The sequence below is a fragment of the Dromaius novaehollandiae genome, chromosome 15, assembly GCF_036370855.1.
Source record: "Dromaius novaehollandiae isolate bDroNov1 chromosome 15, bDroNov1.hap1, whole genome shotgun sequence".
In the NCBI taxonomy this organism is placed as follows: domain Eukaryota; kingdom Metazoa; phylum Chordata; class Aves; order Casuariiformes; family Dromaiidae; genus Dromaius; species Dromaius novaehollandiae.
The window spans coordinates 16,830,141-16,847,328 of record NC_088112.1 but is presented as its reverse complement, the minus strand read 5'-3'; the positions used below and the strand labels follow the sequence as shown (position 1 = coordinate 16,847,328).

Below are 17,188 nucleotides of genomic sequence, written 5' to 3'. Positions count from 1 at the left end.
CAGCGTCCCCCCGGAGCTGCCGGGCCCCCCGCCACCCCTAGCGCAGGTCGGTGAGGTTTGAATCGGCCCCGCTGCCGCCCGCCCGCCCTTGCGCCCGCCGGGGATCCTGCACTTTGAAATGCAAACCTGCCTTTCAATGCAAATGCTGCGAGAGGTTGGGCCCAATAAAAGCCTCGGGGCAGGGAGGCGCCTGGCCCGCGGGACACAGCTCCCCAAGGCGCCCAGGTGAGCGCGGGGCGGACGGAGGGCGGCCGCCGAGCCGCTGAGCCGGGCCCCAAGCCAGCGGCGCAGCATGCGCGCGGGGCCGGGCACCCAAGATGTATGTAGGCTATCTTTTGGATAAGGACGCCAACATGTATCCCAGCCCCGTCCGGCACCCCAGCCTCAACCTCAACCCCCAGAATTACGTGCCGGGGCCGCCCCAGTACTCGGACTTTGCTGGCTACCACCATGTGCCAGGGATTAACAGCGACCCGCACCACGGGCAGCCCGCGGGCGCCTGGGGCTCTCCCTACACCCCGGCCAAGGAGGACTGGCACTCGTACGGGACCGCCGCTGCCTCGTCCACCACCGCCCCGGGGCAGTTCGGATTCAGCCCCCCGGATTTTAACCCCATGCAGCCGCCGGGCTCAGGGCTGCTGCCGCCGCCGCTCAGCAGCGCGGTGCCCCAGCTCTCCCCCACGGCGCAGCGGCGAACGCCCTACGAGTGGATGAGGCGCAGCATTCCCAGCACCAGCAGCAGCGGTGAGTCCCCCCACCCCCCACCCCGGCTCCTTCCTCTGCCTGCAGCCGCCCGATGCTGCAGTCCCGCGGGGCCGGATCCTGCTCCGCGTCTGGCCCACCCAGGGGCAGTAGGGAGGGCACGCGCGGCTTGGTGGCCCCTCTCCTTGGGGAAGGTCTCACGCGGTAGGTGCGTGTGCAAGGTGCTGCACGCTTGGGGAAGGTGCCTTGTGCCGTACGCGTGTTCGAGGAAGGCGCCGCGTCCCCCCGGGTTCGGCGTGCCGGGGGGAAGGTGTGCCATGTGCTGCGTGCGTGCAAGGTGTGGCGGCTTTGGGGAAGGTGCCTGGTGCAGGATGGGTGCCGGTGCTCTGCGCTGCACGCTGCGGGTGCATGCGCGCCGGCTTGCTGGGCACAGGGCGTGCGCTGGGTGCAGCGTGGGTGCCGTACGCTGCCTGGGCAGCGTCCCTGCTCCGGTGCTCACTGCTGTGCTGCCTGTGACCTGCTGTCCCCTGGGTGCTGCCCTGCTGTCCCCGGGGTCCTGTCTCTGCTGTCCCCCCAGGTCCTGTCCCCGCCGTCCCGGGGTCCTGCCCCGCTGAACTCCTGACCCGGGCGGGAAGTGGAAGTGTCTGGGCCACCAGAGCCCCCTGCCCACTTCAAAGGCGGTGGGCAGGTTCCCCCCTCGGGGCCAGCCCAAATTGACAAGGGCTTCGCTTTGTCATGGAGATGGGGCCGGCTCCTTTGGCAGCGAGGTGCCGGGCTCCAGATGCCCCTTTCATGTCCCCTGCGATTGCTGCGTCCTGCCCGCTGTGGCCCCCTCTGCCCCGGCCTGGGGTCCCCAGCGAGGACAGCAGAGCACTGCTGGAGGCCAAACTCGGTGCACAAGTGGCTCCGTGCAGGTGGCTGAAGCTGGAGGGGGATTTCTTGGGGCCGCTTTTGCTTTGTGCCCCCTCCCCGGGCGCGAAGGCAAACGCGAGCCCCACAGCGCTTTCTCAGGCGGCGAATGCAGCCGGGGCTTGGGAGCTTCTGCAGGTTTTGTAGGTCTGAACCTCTCGGTTTCTTCAGAGGAGGAAACTAATGAGGGGAGAAAGACATCAGCACACATCTCTGGATCAAGGGAATGGTTTTACAGCCAGCAGCGGGACTGAGATAGAGCAGGGGCTTGAAAGAGCCTCTGATTGAGTTACGTGACAGTCGGATTGATTGAATCGTGAAAAAATACCATTAGTTGCGCAGTTTGTATCGCTTAGATTAAACGCACACAAAGGGACAAATAAATCAGCCATTGTCTCCTCGTGCGCGGCCCCCGGGCAGAGCCGGTGAGCGCGGCCGGTGGGGCGGGTGGCCGGGCTCTGCTGAGCCCCGCTCGCGCGGTCCTGGATCCAGCCGCATGCCCCGTTCCTTCACTCGCCGGCAGACTAAAGCCCTGCCGTTGCATCCGGGCCTCCACGCCGGGTCCCAGCCCGGTGCTGCTCGGGAGCCCTCAGGGCCAAGGGGCCTCCGGGGCGGCGGCAGGATTCGGCCGTGGTGGGACCACGTGCGGGGAGACGGCGGGACACAGCCTGGCTTTGCTAATCGGCAGCAAAATTCCCCTCGGATTTGATTTCCCAGCCTTAGGATCTCCGAGGAATTAAAATCCCACGCATTTTCCAGGGCTGTCCTTAAAAAAAAAAAAATAAAAGCTGCACATGCTTCAGACGCTTTATCCATTAAGCTTGAAAACAAGCAGGGCAGAGGCAGGTTTGACATAGATAAGGGCGAAATTCTTAAATGAATTGTGTTATTGAAATCAATAAGCTGGACATTAATCAGGCTGGATTGATTGACTACCCACCTCGCCGCAGTGGGAATAGGAAATTAATGCACGGGCTTTTTTGCTATAAATATCAACAGTTTCATTATGAATGCTATAAATCATAATACTTCAGAGGGCTGTAAATCGAGGTTCCTTCTCTGTCTTTCCTTGAATAAACAGCTATTCTGTCAGCTGAAAGCTTTGGGGAAAGAGCTGTGCCTCGCTAACAGAAAATTTTTCTCAGGGAAAAACAAGTGCGTTGGGGGTTTCCACAAATCCAGAGCCCAAGGAAAATCAATGGGAAGTCTCCTAGTGAGTCACCGCAGAGCCAGGCTTTGTTGGGGATGGTTTTATATACCTGTCGCTAAATATGTGTGCGTTTCACCCGGCTGAACTATCAATAGCGGGAGAAAAATAACCCAACCAGCAAAACCCTGCAAAAAAAGGGATGGCGATGCCAGAGGGCTGGTGGCTAGAAACGAGGGGTTAGAGAGAACCGAGCCCGGAGATGTCCTCCGGGTTCACTTCGCTCTCAAGCGTCACCTCTTTCTCCACTCATCAAATCTTCACGAGCCAAGTGTCAAAGCCTCGCGCTTCCTCCTCGTTCACAATTATTTGCAAGCTTCCTCGTGAATTGCACCCCGGCTCTATAAAAAGCTCAGCGAGGCTGCAGGAAACGGTGGCTCCCTGAACTTTGAAATTCACCCTGGGCTCGTTAGTTATGTAAAGCGCGAGATACTGCCGGGGGCCTGGCGTCCACGTCGCCGCCGAGCTGGCCCGCGCTGCTCGGCATTGCTGGTGAAAGCGGGGCAGGAGCAGCGCCGTGGGCCGCAGGCTTCGGAGTGCTCTCGGCTTTGTTTTTGCTGCTCTAGTTTGGTCCTTGGAAGCTGCAGGAAACAATAAAATCCCTGTAATGAGCCGGAAAGATGTTTCCCCCCGGAAAGGCAGGTTTCAAGAGCAGCACGCGTGGCTGGGTGCTCCTGGCGAGCGCTGCACCATCGCTCCCTCTGAAAGCCTTTTTTTGGCTAGCTCCCTTGGTGTGCACGCGCCGGCGTGGGTCTTCTCCCCATTGGTCTTCTCACCTTAAATTATTAACCCACAACCTGCTCCTGGCCTCCGGTGGGATTTGTGGAGCAGCTAGGCCTGCTGGCCAAGGTACAGGCTTCTCGGACTTTCCTAGAATTGACTTTCCTTGAGCAAAAAGGGCTTCCCTCGAGTGTTGGAGGTACCTACGTGATGGGCTTGGCCGGCTAATACCTTGGGATTAGTGAAGGGACACTTAAACCACTGGCCAATGGCAGATGTTTCCTGCAGGGGACCTTCAAGGACGCCCGCTCCAGCGCTGTTAGCTTTGCGATTGCAGGGATAAGGGGCTGGATCCTTCCCCACGCGGCCCCTGGGATGCTCCTGCTCCCCCTGGGACTGAGCAGGGAGTTGGACTCAGGTTGCAATGCCAAGGTGGACAGCCGAGAAGAGGGCAAGGAGGCTGGTGGGAGCACAGCAGCCATGGGCTGAGCCCTGGAGGAGCTGTGACGGGGGAAGCGAGGCCCTGCACCAGCAGCCGGGAGTGCTGCCGGGGTGAGCCCATGCTCCCTCGTGCCAGTCTGCGCCCTCCAGATCCGGCTCTGCACCATCGGAGAAGCGTGGCCACATTCCCGTTTCTGCCCTTCCACTGCCACCAGTCCCATCACCCATATGCCACGCATGCTCCTATTTATACCAAAACCACTGGGCTTTTTGGAAACACAGAGCTCAAGCCCCTGCATGTAGGAGGCTATAAAGCCATCGGGATCTGTGGCACAGGTTTGTCAGTGAAGCATTTTCAGGAGATGATATTTCAAGCCGAATCGGGTTTCGTTGCTAGTGTGGTGACCGCGGGATCAGTGCTGTTTCCTTGGACGTCTTTGGTACCAGGCAGAATTGCACAGACTGGTTCAGCGCTGGGCTGACGGCGCCGCAGGCTCTGCAGGGAGCTGCGCTGGAGGTGCAGGGGGTCGCTGGGGTGCTGGAGAAGCCCTCATCCCTCACAAGAGGGGCACCCGGGGCATGGATGGGGCTCGCTGTCAGTGCACCTGGCTCTGAAACAGCCTGTTTCTCTGACAGGGACCAGGTGCTGGGGAGCATTGGTGGGGTCCTTGGGGTGCGCAGTTGTTCAGCAACTCCTCCCTCTGCCATGCAAATAGAGAAGGTCAACATGTACACCGGGTGGGAAAGGATGGTTCCTCCTACCCCGTTTTAGATACCTGGCAGTTCTCTAAATGCAACGCCCTCTTTTGCAGAGAAATGATCTCAGACAGCAATCATGCGGAGATGAATTGCCCTCTGGAGGGGCTCATTTCTCACTGGCAGCCGCATGGCCCCTGTCCCTCGTGCTGCCTCAGTCACCTCATCCATCACCGCTGGGGCAGAGCAAAAACTTTTGAGGACATTGAACCATGCAAGGGAATGGGAAGGCTGGTGGACACCCTGCCCTGTTTGTTCCCATCCCCAAGGTAGGAGAGGCGCATGGGTTCATCTCCCCACCTGGCACAGTCTGGCTGGGGCTGGGATCCCATGGGCATGCGAGAGGCCTCAGTGCATTGGCCAAGCCTGGTGGCACACAACATGGCCCAGAGCAGCGTGTGCAGGAGGGATGGGGTCTCAGGGTGGTTTGGTGGAGTTGCGATGGAGGCAGTGTGCCGTCAGCAGGGCCACCTCAGGCCAGGTGCTGCTGCAGGGGCATCTGCGGTTGCCTTCGCTCAGCAGAGGGAGCATCCGCCCAGCCACCCAGAAGCAGCTGGAGCACATCTGGCTGCCACATGAGGTTGACTCCAGCAAGCCTGGAGGCTTCCAAGTCCTATGAGAAGACTCGTCATCACATGGGACTGGGGTGTCTGTTGTGGGGAAGCTGCCTCCCTCTTTGCTCCCTGCAGCAGCGGGGGGTTTTCCCGCTGTGGACCTGTACAAGGACCATGGGCTAGAGCTGGCCAGGGGGAGTCACACCAGGGATCGCATCCCACAGCTCTGACTCTGGCATCCTCTCTGGTTCAAAGCTGCCTCTGTGCCTCAGTTTCTCCATCAGCAACATTGACTAACCTATGTGGGGTGGAGGGAAGTTTTCACTGAAGCTCTTCCTGGGGAGGGACAGCAAATCCTGATGTAGCAGCTCTTCTTACTCTGGGGTGCAAGGAGTTTATCCTCTTTGGAAGTAGACTCTGCTTGTTCAGAAGCAGTTTTATCATGGACTAAAAGCACTCAGCTGGGGGAGCTCCCCCAACAGCCTTGCTCTGTCTTACTGCAGTGTAACCCCAGCTCAGAGAGGTTCTTCCTTAGATGCTCACTGGCGCTGGTGCTTTTACATATAGTGCTTTTCAGTATTAAAATAGTGCCACTAGTCTGGAAATAGGCACGTGGTGCAGACAGATGGGCAGACGAGGCTGTGCAAACAGCGCCTGGCTGGGGCCAGAGCCTGCGCTGAAGCGGCGGGTCTGCGCAGCGGGGCACGCGCCCGCCGGCTGAGCGCATCTCCCGGTGCGCACCCGCAGCGCACCCGCAGCCCACCCGTGCCGCGCAGAGCACCTCGCGCACCCGGCTCCCTCGCCACTGCCAAGCTGGCTGGCTCAGCGGTTGCATTGCTCCAAGCACGGCTTTTGACCCGTGAAACAGAGACGCCTTTAGAAAGGCGTGCGGGTCTGTGCTCCTCTCCGCTGGCACCGCTGCGTGTGGGGCCCCTTTCCTTGGGAGAAAGGGGCTGTGGGAAGCAGATGGCAGCGGGGCAGCGGGACCCCGGTGCCCGTGGGGTGTGTGCGTGAGTGTGCATACACGCTCAGGAGTGCGTCCTTTGGGGTTTGTACAGCACATTAAAGCTATTCCCTTATCTAATCATGGCTAAGGTGAGTGCTATTAGGGTTATACATTAACAACAGGAATGATACCCTCTCCCCACGCAGCCATTGGCCCTTCCTTGATCTCGAAGCTGAAATCCTCCCCGCTGGCCCCGTGAGTGGCTTGCTTCAGCTGCCTGAGCAGGTCGTCTGCCTGGTCTTTTGGGGACAAGAGGGAGGAGCTGAAACGCGTGGCAGGGCTGGAAGGGGCTAGCGGCCATGCTGTGAGGAAGGCAGGTTTTGCCTGCAATGGGCTGCGGGAAGCAAAGGTGCTGTGGCAGCTCGTTGAGCCGGGGCACGGCCAGGAGGTCCGGTTCATCCTCCCTTCTGCCTTGCAGGAGGTCCTTTTGCATGAGGGGATGATGTCTTGCCTTACAAGAAGTTCTGCAGTAAACCCAAGACTTCATGGGGGAAGTCAGAGCTCTTTGCACCCCAATTACCCACAGTTGCACCAGGGCTGGCAGAGCCGGCTTCACCAGACCCATGGAACCCTCCGTGCTGGTGCTTTGGGGCAGGTTCACCACCTCTGGAGTTTCTTGCTTTCTCTTGGAGAGGAGAAGTCAGTGCCAGGGCTGCCAGGAGCTGCTCCATCCCTTGGCTGGTCCATGAGCCCTGCAGAGCTTTGGAGGGCTTTCCCCAGGAGCTGGGGTGGCTTGTCCCAACTTCCCTCTTTCCTTTCACAGAGCTATAAAAGGCCACCGCCAAGAGAGAGTTAAGTGCAACTCAGCATTCATATTCAAGGTAGCTGAATTATTCATTGTCAATAGTATTTCTTGCAAATCCCTTTCTTTTTCCTTGTGAATCACCCACAATACATTCCTGAATTCAGCAAACATAGTTGAAACCAGCAATTAGTCGAGATGAATAACTTTCCATCTCTGGCTTGCTTGTGAACGCTGTGCTTTGGCTCTTTGCTGCTTGATGTTTAGCAGCAAGGGACTGGCTATCCACCCCACTCACATGGCGATGGCTCACCAGCACGACTGGGAATCTGGAAGACTTGAGACAAAGAAGAGAATTCATTGAGGACAAATGATGAAGAGGGAATAATAAAGAACAAGCAGTGATGGATCTATTTACAGCTGGAGCAGCAAATAATAATTCCTGCTAAGATTCATGGCACATGTGGTATTCACATCTCCTTTCTTTAGTTTTTTTTTTTTTTAACTTTATCTGGAAATTGGTTCTTTCCAACTTTTTTTCTCTGAGCCATGGTATGCAAATAGTACTATTTCAAATAAGACCATTTTTAAAGCATAATCAGTTCAGGAAGTTTTTTGTTTTCAAATGGTTTAGATTTTAGAGTAATTAAAAAGATAAATTTATATGAGAAAAGAGAAAACTTGTAGGAGTCCCTGAGCCTGGAGCAGAGACAGCGAGTGAGCACGGTTTCTCACGGAGCTGCTAAACCCTGTGTAAACCTCAGCTGGTGCATCTCACTCATTTTGTAACTCCTTGGGAATCGATGCATTTGCAAATTCAGCATGGGTCACTCCGGGATGTGCATGCAGACGGCCTTCTTATGCCGACGAGCTCTTCAGGAGGCCCCGTGGGGCTGCGAGAGGCGGAAGCACCGTGGTGCAAAAGGCAGAGCTCCCGCGGGAGTAGCGGTGGTGCTGCCCGCCGGCCAGGCTGCTGGGGTGGCTGTCCCATCTTATCACTTGGTTTTGTTTTGAGCCACCAGCTCCTATTTACAGCAAACAGCAAACGCCCAGAAAGAAAAAAAGCCTTGCAAAAATCCCCCTTTGGCAGGGAAGAGCTGATGGTGGTGTGCGGCTGGGACAGACCCATTTGGTGGCTGCTGGCGGGGACACGAAGCACGGCTCTGCTGCGGGAGATCCCACGCATGCTAAATCACTGTCTCTCAGCCGCTTGCCTGCAGGCGTTTCTATACACATCATACGCAAGCAAATTCCCTTTGTACACCTGCTTTTTACTTGTATAGTCACCCTCTGTGACCATAGGAAGGTTTGCTCTCATCTGTGGTAAGGAGGGACTAAATGCTCTCTTCCAAACAGCTCCAAAATGAGCTGGGATCTCCACTTGCTTTGAGTCTTTTCTACCTTCGGGGGATAAAAGTGCTGACTAAATTCATCGCATCCGTCACATATGATTTAGTGGCTAAAGCCCAGCCCTGGTGCTGGGCGATTTGGTTTCTATTCCTGGCATGTTACAGCCTTGCTGAGCTCCTTCCCTCCTGCTCAGGCCACCGGGAAGCCTCAGTGCTATTTGGGAATTGCTCAGGAACCCTGTGCTCCTCCCACCTGGAAGCAGGGAGTAGGCCGTGCTGACCCCGGCATTATCCCGCTCCCAGCGTGCCGACCCCGTGTGAACGCTGGCCCCGAGCAGCCTGCTGCAGGCCGCGAAGGAGGGCACAAAGAGCGATATAGTCATGGAAATCGCGCTCCGACTCCAATTGCGGAGTGGCTGCTTTCATGCCTGGGAGCGCTGGGGTCACGTCCCAGCAGGGCGAAACGCTTGCCAACCCCTACCCACCCCAGGCACCCACCCGCAACCAGACTTTTGCACATCCTGACATGCGCTCAGTGGCAAGCTGCAGTAGGAAGCCCATTCCCTGCTCTTGGTTGCTAACAGAAAAGCAGCTGCCTTTTTTCCTGGGAAATTCCCTGCATCCCCAAGCAAGGAGAGGGCTGGGGCCTCACAGAGCAGGGATTGCCCTGGGCTTCAATCTTTCAGGGTGGCCTCAGCTTGCCCCTGCCGCTGCCCCGCTTGTGCCAACAGCCCGGGACTGCTCTTGCGCCGGAGCCCCGGGCTCCGGGGGAGCAGTTACCCCGGCAAGCCTGCGTGCGTCTCCGAGTGATCATCTTGCAATGTTACTAACACGTTCTGAGATGCTTAAAAATAAAATCGAGTTGGCTGGTAAACAAGCGGATTTGCATGCTGGGGGTGGAGGTGTCGCTATGTGGGGATTCTCTGATGTCTAACTAGGGTTGAGTCTGCGCTGCTGTCTCTCTCTGTGGAAGTGGAGTTTTGCTCTGTGCCACTCCAACTCCTGCTTCTGCCAGGCTAGCCAGAACTTTAAAAGGTCTCTGAAATTTCTCAATGTCCATCAGATTTGGCCCAAACTAGACAGTGTGCCAAGGAGTTATTAGCAGGAGCAGACAAACAGAATGACAGGTGAGCAGAGCATAGGCCTTATTTTCTTGGGGAAGCAGACTAAGAGCGAGGTTAATCAGGTCTGCTGTTTGGTTGGTGGTTAGCAGGATGGTCTGTGGTTGCAACCGATGCCTCCTCTGACTCTTGACAGGTGCTGGGGCTGGAAGGGCTGCAGCAGATCCCCCAAGGGCCCTGCTGGAGCCTCTTAGGGCAAAAACTGCTGTTTCCGTCTTGAGAACAGGAGAAAATTCCCGGGCCAAAGCACACAGCTGAATCCTGCCTCCCTGTCCACGCTGGTGCATGCCCCGGGGAGATCTGCAGAGCTGTTCAGGGCTTGGCCCTGCCCCTTCCCACGGCAGCATTGCTCTCCATGGCAGCAATTCAGGAAAAGATGGGCAAACATGCCTAATGGCCTGTCTTCCAGGCAGACAACTGGCCAGATTCCCAGTCAGAAGGACAGTGGCTGCTCAGCTGAAAACCTGGTTCTGTCTCTCCCGACACCCTGAAACAGGGTTTGGTGATTTTGAGTGGAGCAGCAAATATTCACAGCTGTGTTTATTTGCTGCCTTCAGGGCTATTCTGTGGAGGAAAGCACTACATTTTTGTTAGCAAACTCTCAGGGATGGCCAGCCTTCCTTGAGAGGGTGATGAAACTCCCTGGAAAACAAAAATCCTCATTCATCTGAGGATGTCGAAGTTAAACCGAGAAGCTGCCAAAGGTCTGCAGTGCCGTCCTTGCTCCCTGGCCGGGTCTGGTTTGCAGAGGGGCTCCGCGGCGCAGTGCCAGCGCTGCAGGTTGGACCCTGCCATGCTGCGTTTCATGCTCCCGGGCCACCCTGCATTTAGAAGGAGCATCTCTTTTCTCTTGCCTGCCGGTCCCCAGGGCGTTGCTGTCTCCTGAGCTCCCCATGGGTTCGTGCAGTTCCTCCATGCCCTCGGGGATGCTCCTACCCCTCCTGCTGCCCCTCCAGGCCCCCTCCTGGCTAATCCCACTCCTCTGTCTCTGCCAGGCAAGACCAGGACGAAAGACAAGTACCGGGTGGTGTACACAGACCACCAGCGCCTGGAGCTGGAGAAGGAGTTTCACTACAGCCGCTACATCACCATCCGCCGAAAAGCTGAGCTGGCCGCTGCCCTGGGGCTCACCGAACGGCAGGTCAGTGCTGCGCTGCCCCGGGGGGGCCCCCTCGCCATGCTGAGCCTGGTGGGAAACCTCCGTCTGGGTGGAGATGGAGGTCTCTAGGCAAGCTGGGCTGGGAAACGGGAGGGCTGCAGCCCAGAGGAGACAATGTTGTCCTCCCTGTGAAGGCGACCTTGCCCTATAGCTCGTCCTTCTCTTTAAACCCCAGGATGTTCCCCCCTCCCCAGGGGTGCTACAAGGGTTGTCATCCTCTGCTGTGTCCCCTTCTCTCTACCGCTGTCCATTTCTCCCTACAGGTGAAAATCTGGTTTCAAAATCGGAGGGCGAAGGAGAGGAAGGTGAACAAAAAGAAGATGCAGCAGCAAAGCCAGCCCACCAGCACCACCACACCGACACCTCCAGCCGTTGGCACGCCGGGGCCCATCGGAGGCCTGTGCAGCAGCACTGCCCCAAACCTCGTCTCCTCCTCTCCACTGACGATCAAGGAGGAATTCATGCCTTAACCCCCAGCAGCTACAGACACTGAGAGATAAGCACTATGCGGCAGAGCCAAGCTGGCCAGCATGCTCTGAAGAGTGACAGTCCCCTCCTAAAGACACAATGTTCCCTGGCTGACCCAATGGGGCAGTCCACGAGGCTGGACAAGGTGGCACCATGATCTTCCCAAGGGGCTTGTGGGCTCTCGCCTACATACAAAACGATAGGTTAGGTAGTATTGCTCTCCTGCAGGAAACACATTGATCTGGCCTCCAGTGTTGATAGCCCAAAGCGGGATCTTGGTGTTATTAGAGAGGAAGGAGGGTTCTTGGCTGGAGGTGTGAGCTGGTGGTGGAGGAAGACTTTCCTGCAGCACATCAGATGGAGCTTGTGGGATGCTTCCTTCGCGGTCCTCCTGGTGATCCAGCTGCCTGGTGCTTTTGGGGCAGTTCAAACAAGACTGAGAAAACAGACTTGGCTGGACTTAAGGCAAAACAAATTTGAGCTGAACTGGTCTCCTGGATCTGCCATGCTAGGAAAGGGGATGCAGAAGGAAGAGCAAGCTGGACGGTGCGAGTAAGGCAGGACCCTTGGCTGACGTGGCTGCAGACAGAAGAGCCTGCTGGTGCCTGAGGGAGAACTGGAGCCCTCCTTTAAACCAGCGCTGACAGCCCTGAGCCAGAGCACACCCTCGGCAAGTTTCCCACGCATGTCTCCACTATGCACTGCAGCCATCCCCGCAGCACCCCTCCTGCACTCCCGGGCGCTGCCTATGCTGCTCCGGGTCTGGAGCCTCACTCTCTACGCAGAAAACAACTGTGTTCTCCTGCAGCGTGGCAACTGAGGTGCGTCCATGGAGCACCACATGGAGACATGCCAAGTCTCCATCCGGCAAACGTATTGCATTGCGCTGCGGGGACTGCAGCAGCCGCAGGCACTGGAAATGGCTGCTCTTCATGGCTGGGGCTGGGGCTGGCAGGGGAGACGAAGAGCTGGCGCGCGGTGATGGAGGTGGTGATTTCCAAAGACAGTGGCGTGGGGTTTTGCTGTTCTCTTCAATACCCAAAGGACTCTGGGTTTTGTCCTCACCATGTATCTTGGGCCAGTAATGAATGCAAATGAATGCACCCATGCTGGGTTTACACAGCATACTGGGGGGCTGCTCTGATGTCCTACCTCATGGGAGGGCCACCAGGCAGGTCTCTGCTGTCCCCTCTTATCCTGCTGGAGAATTGCAGCCAAAAACTCCATTTATCCTGCCCACTCCTGATTGCTGTGTTGGCCCTGTTTCAGACACCCTAAAGGCCAGCAGGGAGCAGCTGGGATCCTGCCCCAGACTGTGCTGGGAGCTCCTGGGCTGCTGCTTCCCTCCTAGAGCTGAGAGAAGAAAGCAAGGCACCCAGGGCCACGGCTCCAGCATGGACCCAGTCGGGCCCTGCATCGGGGTCTCTCCAATGCTTGCCACCTCTGAGTGTCCCTGGTGGCACTTCCCTCGGTCACCACTGCTGGCTGCAGTCGGTGGCGCAGACGAGCGATTGCATCGGCTCAGGACTTCGGCTCAGTTTTTGTGTATATAAAGCAGAATTGGTTTTCCTTTTTATTTTTTAAGCATTGGTAAAAATAAAAGCTAGCAGGAATCCCACATGCCACAGCTCTGTTGCCGCCTCCTCGCAGCTCAGGCTGTTGTGGCTGCCGCGCAACGCCCGGGAAGGGATGCTGGGTGTGGGTCTTGCACAGCAGCAATGCCCCCAGGTGCCCTGGGGCTGCCAGCTGAGGAGGAGTCCGGGCCCCAGCTCCTGCCCGGCTGAGCCATCTCCACCAGGAAGGGTGCAAAGAGATCCTTCACTGTGTGGTGCTCCCCTCCCTTCCACAGAGGCACTGCTGGGGTCACTGAGGGCTGCAACCCGGCATGGTCCCACCACGTGCCAGCTCCTGCTCGTGGTGCCAGTTGGCCGTGCTGGGCGTCCCAGTGGCTGCAAACCCGCAGCCTCAGGGGCAGCCAGGAAGGGGAGAGGCTGAGCATGGGCTGGTGGAGACCAAAGAACAAGGCCAGCTACCCATGGACGTGGCGGCCTCCCATTGGCGCCTCCCAGTCTCTAATCTCATTTTATGGCTGTTGAGGGGCTGAATATCCTCCTTGTCCAAGAAGAGCAAACACGAAACGAGGATGTGAGATAGTGCCTGGAACAGCTGGCATTGGTGCCCGGCTGCATGGAGAGGCAATGATGAGCGAGAGCGGGCCTGGATGGGCTGAGCCTGGCCATGGCTGTGCTTGCATCAAACATGGAGCTGCCCTGACTCCCTACACCAAAACTGCTCCTTCTGCCCCATAATGTGCCAAGCAATGGCTGGGGAAAGGGAAGTGTGGGTGTCTCGGGAAGGACACCAGGTGCAGGATAAAGTCCTTGTGCCTCGTGGGTGGAGGAGACGGAGGTGCAGCAGCAGGATGCTGAGGTGGCAATGCAGAGAGGGGCAGAGCAAAGGGTTGTTCCTGACCTCGCAACAGCGGCTGCACCCATCGCTGCACCCTGGGAACCCGTGCGCTCGCTGCAGCAGGGGCACGGCTGCAGCTGAACTGGCACTGCTCCTTCCTCTGCAACATGCTGCTGGGGATGTGGGGTCATGAGTAGCTAAAACAGGTGGAGGAAGAGGAAATGGAGTGAGATATGGGAAAAGAGACAGCCTGGATGGGCCAGCGGACCACAGAGCTGGGCAAGGCCAGGGGAAACCAGGGTCCGCTCCTGTGCAGAGACTCCAGTGTGGCCCCCATGCTGGGGACTGGCCGGGATTTGCCTGCCTTTGATTTGCAGCATCTTTGCCACATGGGGATGAAGAGCAACTGGAGGGATCCTGCCTCTGCAGGGGACGGGGTGGTGCTCCCCAAACCTGAACATTGCCAGCACCTGCAACGTCTTGCTCGAAGCCCCTCTGTTCTTGGAGAGGAGCTGCCCTCCTGCGACAGTGGCTGGGAACCAGGCTCAGGGCTCCCTTGTGCGGGGCATGTGGAGGAGCGGCAGGATGGCCGGTTTGCGCAGGGAGGGAAGATGCTCTGCCGCCGGCCCTGGCGAGGTTCCCGGCTGCCGTTGACAGGCTGAAATTCCAACTGATCCCCTAATCAGGCGCCTGCCTGTTTGCACAGCAGGGTAAAAGTCCAGGCAGCCCTGGGCTGTGCCCTTGGGTTCCTGCCGCCTCTGTGTGCACAGGGAGCAGGCGCTGGCGGGAAGAGGCAATAAATGTGCCCACACACCCAGCCATCCCTTCCCCCAGCACACGCGCACACACACACACATATGCACACTCCTTGCCTTGGCTGGCGAAATGCATCTGCGACTTCCCAGCTCCTGTGCCATCCCCTGCCTCACTCAAGCCATCACTTTGGTGGGGTTGGGTGAGCCCTTTGGGGCTTGTGCACCTACCGCCATCTTTGGGCTCTTTGGCCCAAGTCTCCTCTGATGGTTGCACCCATGGCAGGTGACCAGCAACCGCTTTTTCATCTGTGGCAGCTGCTCCCGCATTGTGTGGCCCTGGAGGGCATGACAGGCTGGAGGGGACCTGCTGGGTGACCCCAGGCACCAACAAGCCCCCACGGTTTCTTTCTGTTCCCTTCTCCGCGCTCCCCTCCAGCTCACGCTGCCTGGGTGCACCCCTCCTTGGAGAAATCTTGAAATAATCATCAAAATAAGGCCATGCGCAACAGGTGGCCCAAAACGTGGCCAGCCTGCCAGCAGCCTCCGAGATGGCACGCTTCCCAGCAGTGACTAACCCGAGCGCTGCGGCGCTTGTCGCCTTCCTTGTGTCTTGTGGACCCGATCTGGGCACGGGCCCACCTCGCCGTCAGGCAGCACCTCCTTAGCCCTAACGCTGGTGGGCTGCGTCCGCCCCGCGGGCCCCCAACGGGCTGCAGCGTGGGCGAGGGTGATTTCCCCAGCCTGCGCGTTGCTTTCTCTTGCGACAGCGACTGCAAGAAGCGGTGGCGATGCTGGCTCTCAGGCACAGCGTGCTCAGACAGAGCAGGCTGAGGAGGTTGTTTCCCTGTGCCCTGAATGCCCTTGAGCTCCCGCACTCCGTCCCCTGGGGAGGGAAAGGGCTAGTTCACATCCCTGGGATTGCAGCGAGGAGAGCAAAGCTTTCTAGAAAAGCTGCTTGAAGACTGCCGAAGGCTTCCCTTTCATGCATGGCTGCCGGTGTGCGCTGTGCTGTGCCGTGGCTGCCCGCTTGGGGCGGGGGCAAGGTCGATGCTGCCTCCACCTCCAGGGCTGGAAAGGACCCAGGCAGCTGTGGCCCCCTCCGCGGACTGTCTTGGGGCTGGAGCCAGGGATCAGTTCAGGGTGATGCCACACTCAAGACTGTGCTGGAACGAGATGCTGGATCACCCCGGATGCTGGCGTAGGGTGTCTATTCCCTGGCTGCCCCTCGTCATCCCAGGTGATGGTGGGCTGACGGCTCTGCTGTCCAAGCAACACTGGCCACAGTGGAGAAAGGTGCTCTACAAATGGAGCATCCCTTTGGGGGCTGCATCAATAACCACCTTCAGGGGTAACGTTACACCTGGAGCCCTCTGCCAGGAAATATTCCCCAGAGACAAGAGGACAGCAGCTTGCCGCCCGTCCCGGGAAGGCTGGGCTGTTTGTGCAGGGATCGGTCCGAGCCCCGTGATGCAGGGCTGGGGCAGCTGCAATGCGCTGACGCCAGCCTCTGCCCCCCGTGCCGTGGCGTGGCCATGGGACGCTGCTTGTCAGGCGGATCCCAAGGGAAAAAGCCAAAGGGCTGATTCAGATCAAACAGGGACAAAAGGCAAACAAGGCACCCCGGCCCTGAGCGCGAGGGTGAGGCTGGGACAGTGCCCGAGAAGGCCCTGGCTGCCTGTGCCAACCCAGCGGCTCCGGGCCCTGCTTTCCCAGGGAGAGGCAAGAAGAGATGGGTGACTCTGGGGTGAGGAAAACCTGGCCAGAGGGATCCAACCTGGGCAGCTTTATCACTTGTTTCAGGCCAGTGTCAGGGGATAATTAGTGGAGTGAGCAGAGAGGTAGGAAACTGGGAAGCCAAAGGGGCCCACTGGGAGCCTACTGGGGCAGGGCAAGGGCTGAGGAAGTCCCTTCTGTGAGCAAAGTTCCTCGCCTGTTTTTGAGGAAATGGTGAAAAAAGGAGATGTTTGTCAGATTATATAGTTTGCTCCTTCCTCCTTTCCCACCAGCTTCCAACACTCGCGCTGTACAAACTCTGCCGCACTTCATCAGCATTTGATTTTGCAGAAATGTCTCTTCATGCTTGGGATCCTTTTGCTTTTGGGAAAGGTTTCCGGAAGTGCTTAAAAGGCTGTAGGAGCACAACCCCCATTAGCTGTTGATGAGGTTTGCTCTTACACCAGGCAGGTGTCCTCAGTCCTTTTGGTCAAGGTTCCCCAGCACACAAGGCCTCAGTGCTGCTGGCTCAGCCTCAGACCTAAGCCAAGCAGCCTGGGACATGCAGAGACAATAAGTTTGGGTCAGGCTGGAGCAAAGTATATATTCGCGAGGAATACGGACACCCTCCCGATGGAGTGGCTTCGACTGGAGATGGTCCAGGGAAAGCAAAGCGCAGGAGGGACCAAGGGCTGTTGAGCATCCTCCATCCCTGGGCTGGGGACCAGCCTTGGACAGCCTGTGGCAGCATCAGGACAAGTCATTTCTGACTTGCTGGGGCTGGCCAGGGCTGTGGTACAGGGAAACTCAGTGCCAACCCAGCCACAATGATGCTGGGAGCTTCTGGCAGAGGCACTTGCCCTGCTGAAGGCACTGATGGGGCCTCAAACAAATCAGGGAGAGGAAGAAGGCAAACGTGTGCAGGTGGGAGCCCCAGGGTGCCCCGTGGCAGGGTGGCTGCGAGGCCGGGCTGGCTGCACCCAGCATGGTCGCAGCGCCCGTGGGCATCCGCTCCAGAGAGCTCATCTCCCACCCCGTGTCCCGTGGCCATGGGGAATGCGTGGACTCGCAGCCCTGTGTGGGGGCTGTGCAGGGATAACTGTGTTCCCCCAAGCCAAGATGTGGGCTGAGACCTAACATACTCATGGCATGTGTAGCACAGTTGCAGTTGCCTCCT

The 17,188-nt window shown here is 58.1% G+C and overlaps 1 protein-coding gene across 1 annotated transcript; it reads left to right on the top strand.

Annotated features, from left to right (window-relative positions):
• Positions 1-203: 203 nt before the first annotated feature.
• CDX1 (caudal type homeobox 1) lies at positions 204-12,752 on the top strand. The gene is made up of 3 exons (XM_026122589.2): positions 204-744; positions 10,503-10,648; positions 10,930-12,752. The coding sequence occupies exons 1-3, from the start codon at positions 318-320 to the stop codon at positions 11,134-11,136; spliced, it is 780 nt and encodes a 259-aa protein (XP_025978374.2). The 5' UTR covers positions 204-317; the 3' UTR covers positions 11,137-12,752.
• The last annotated feature ends 4,436 nt before the right edge of the window (positions 12,753-17,188 follow it).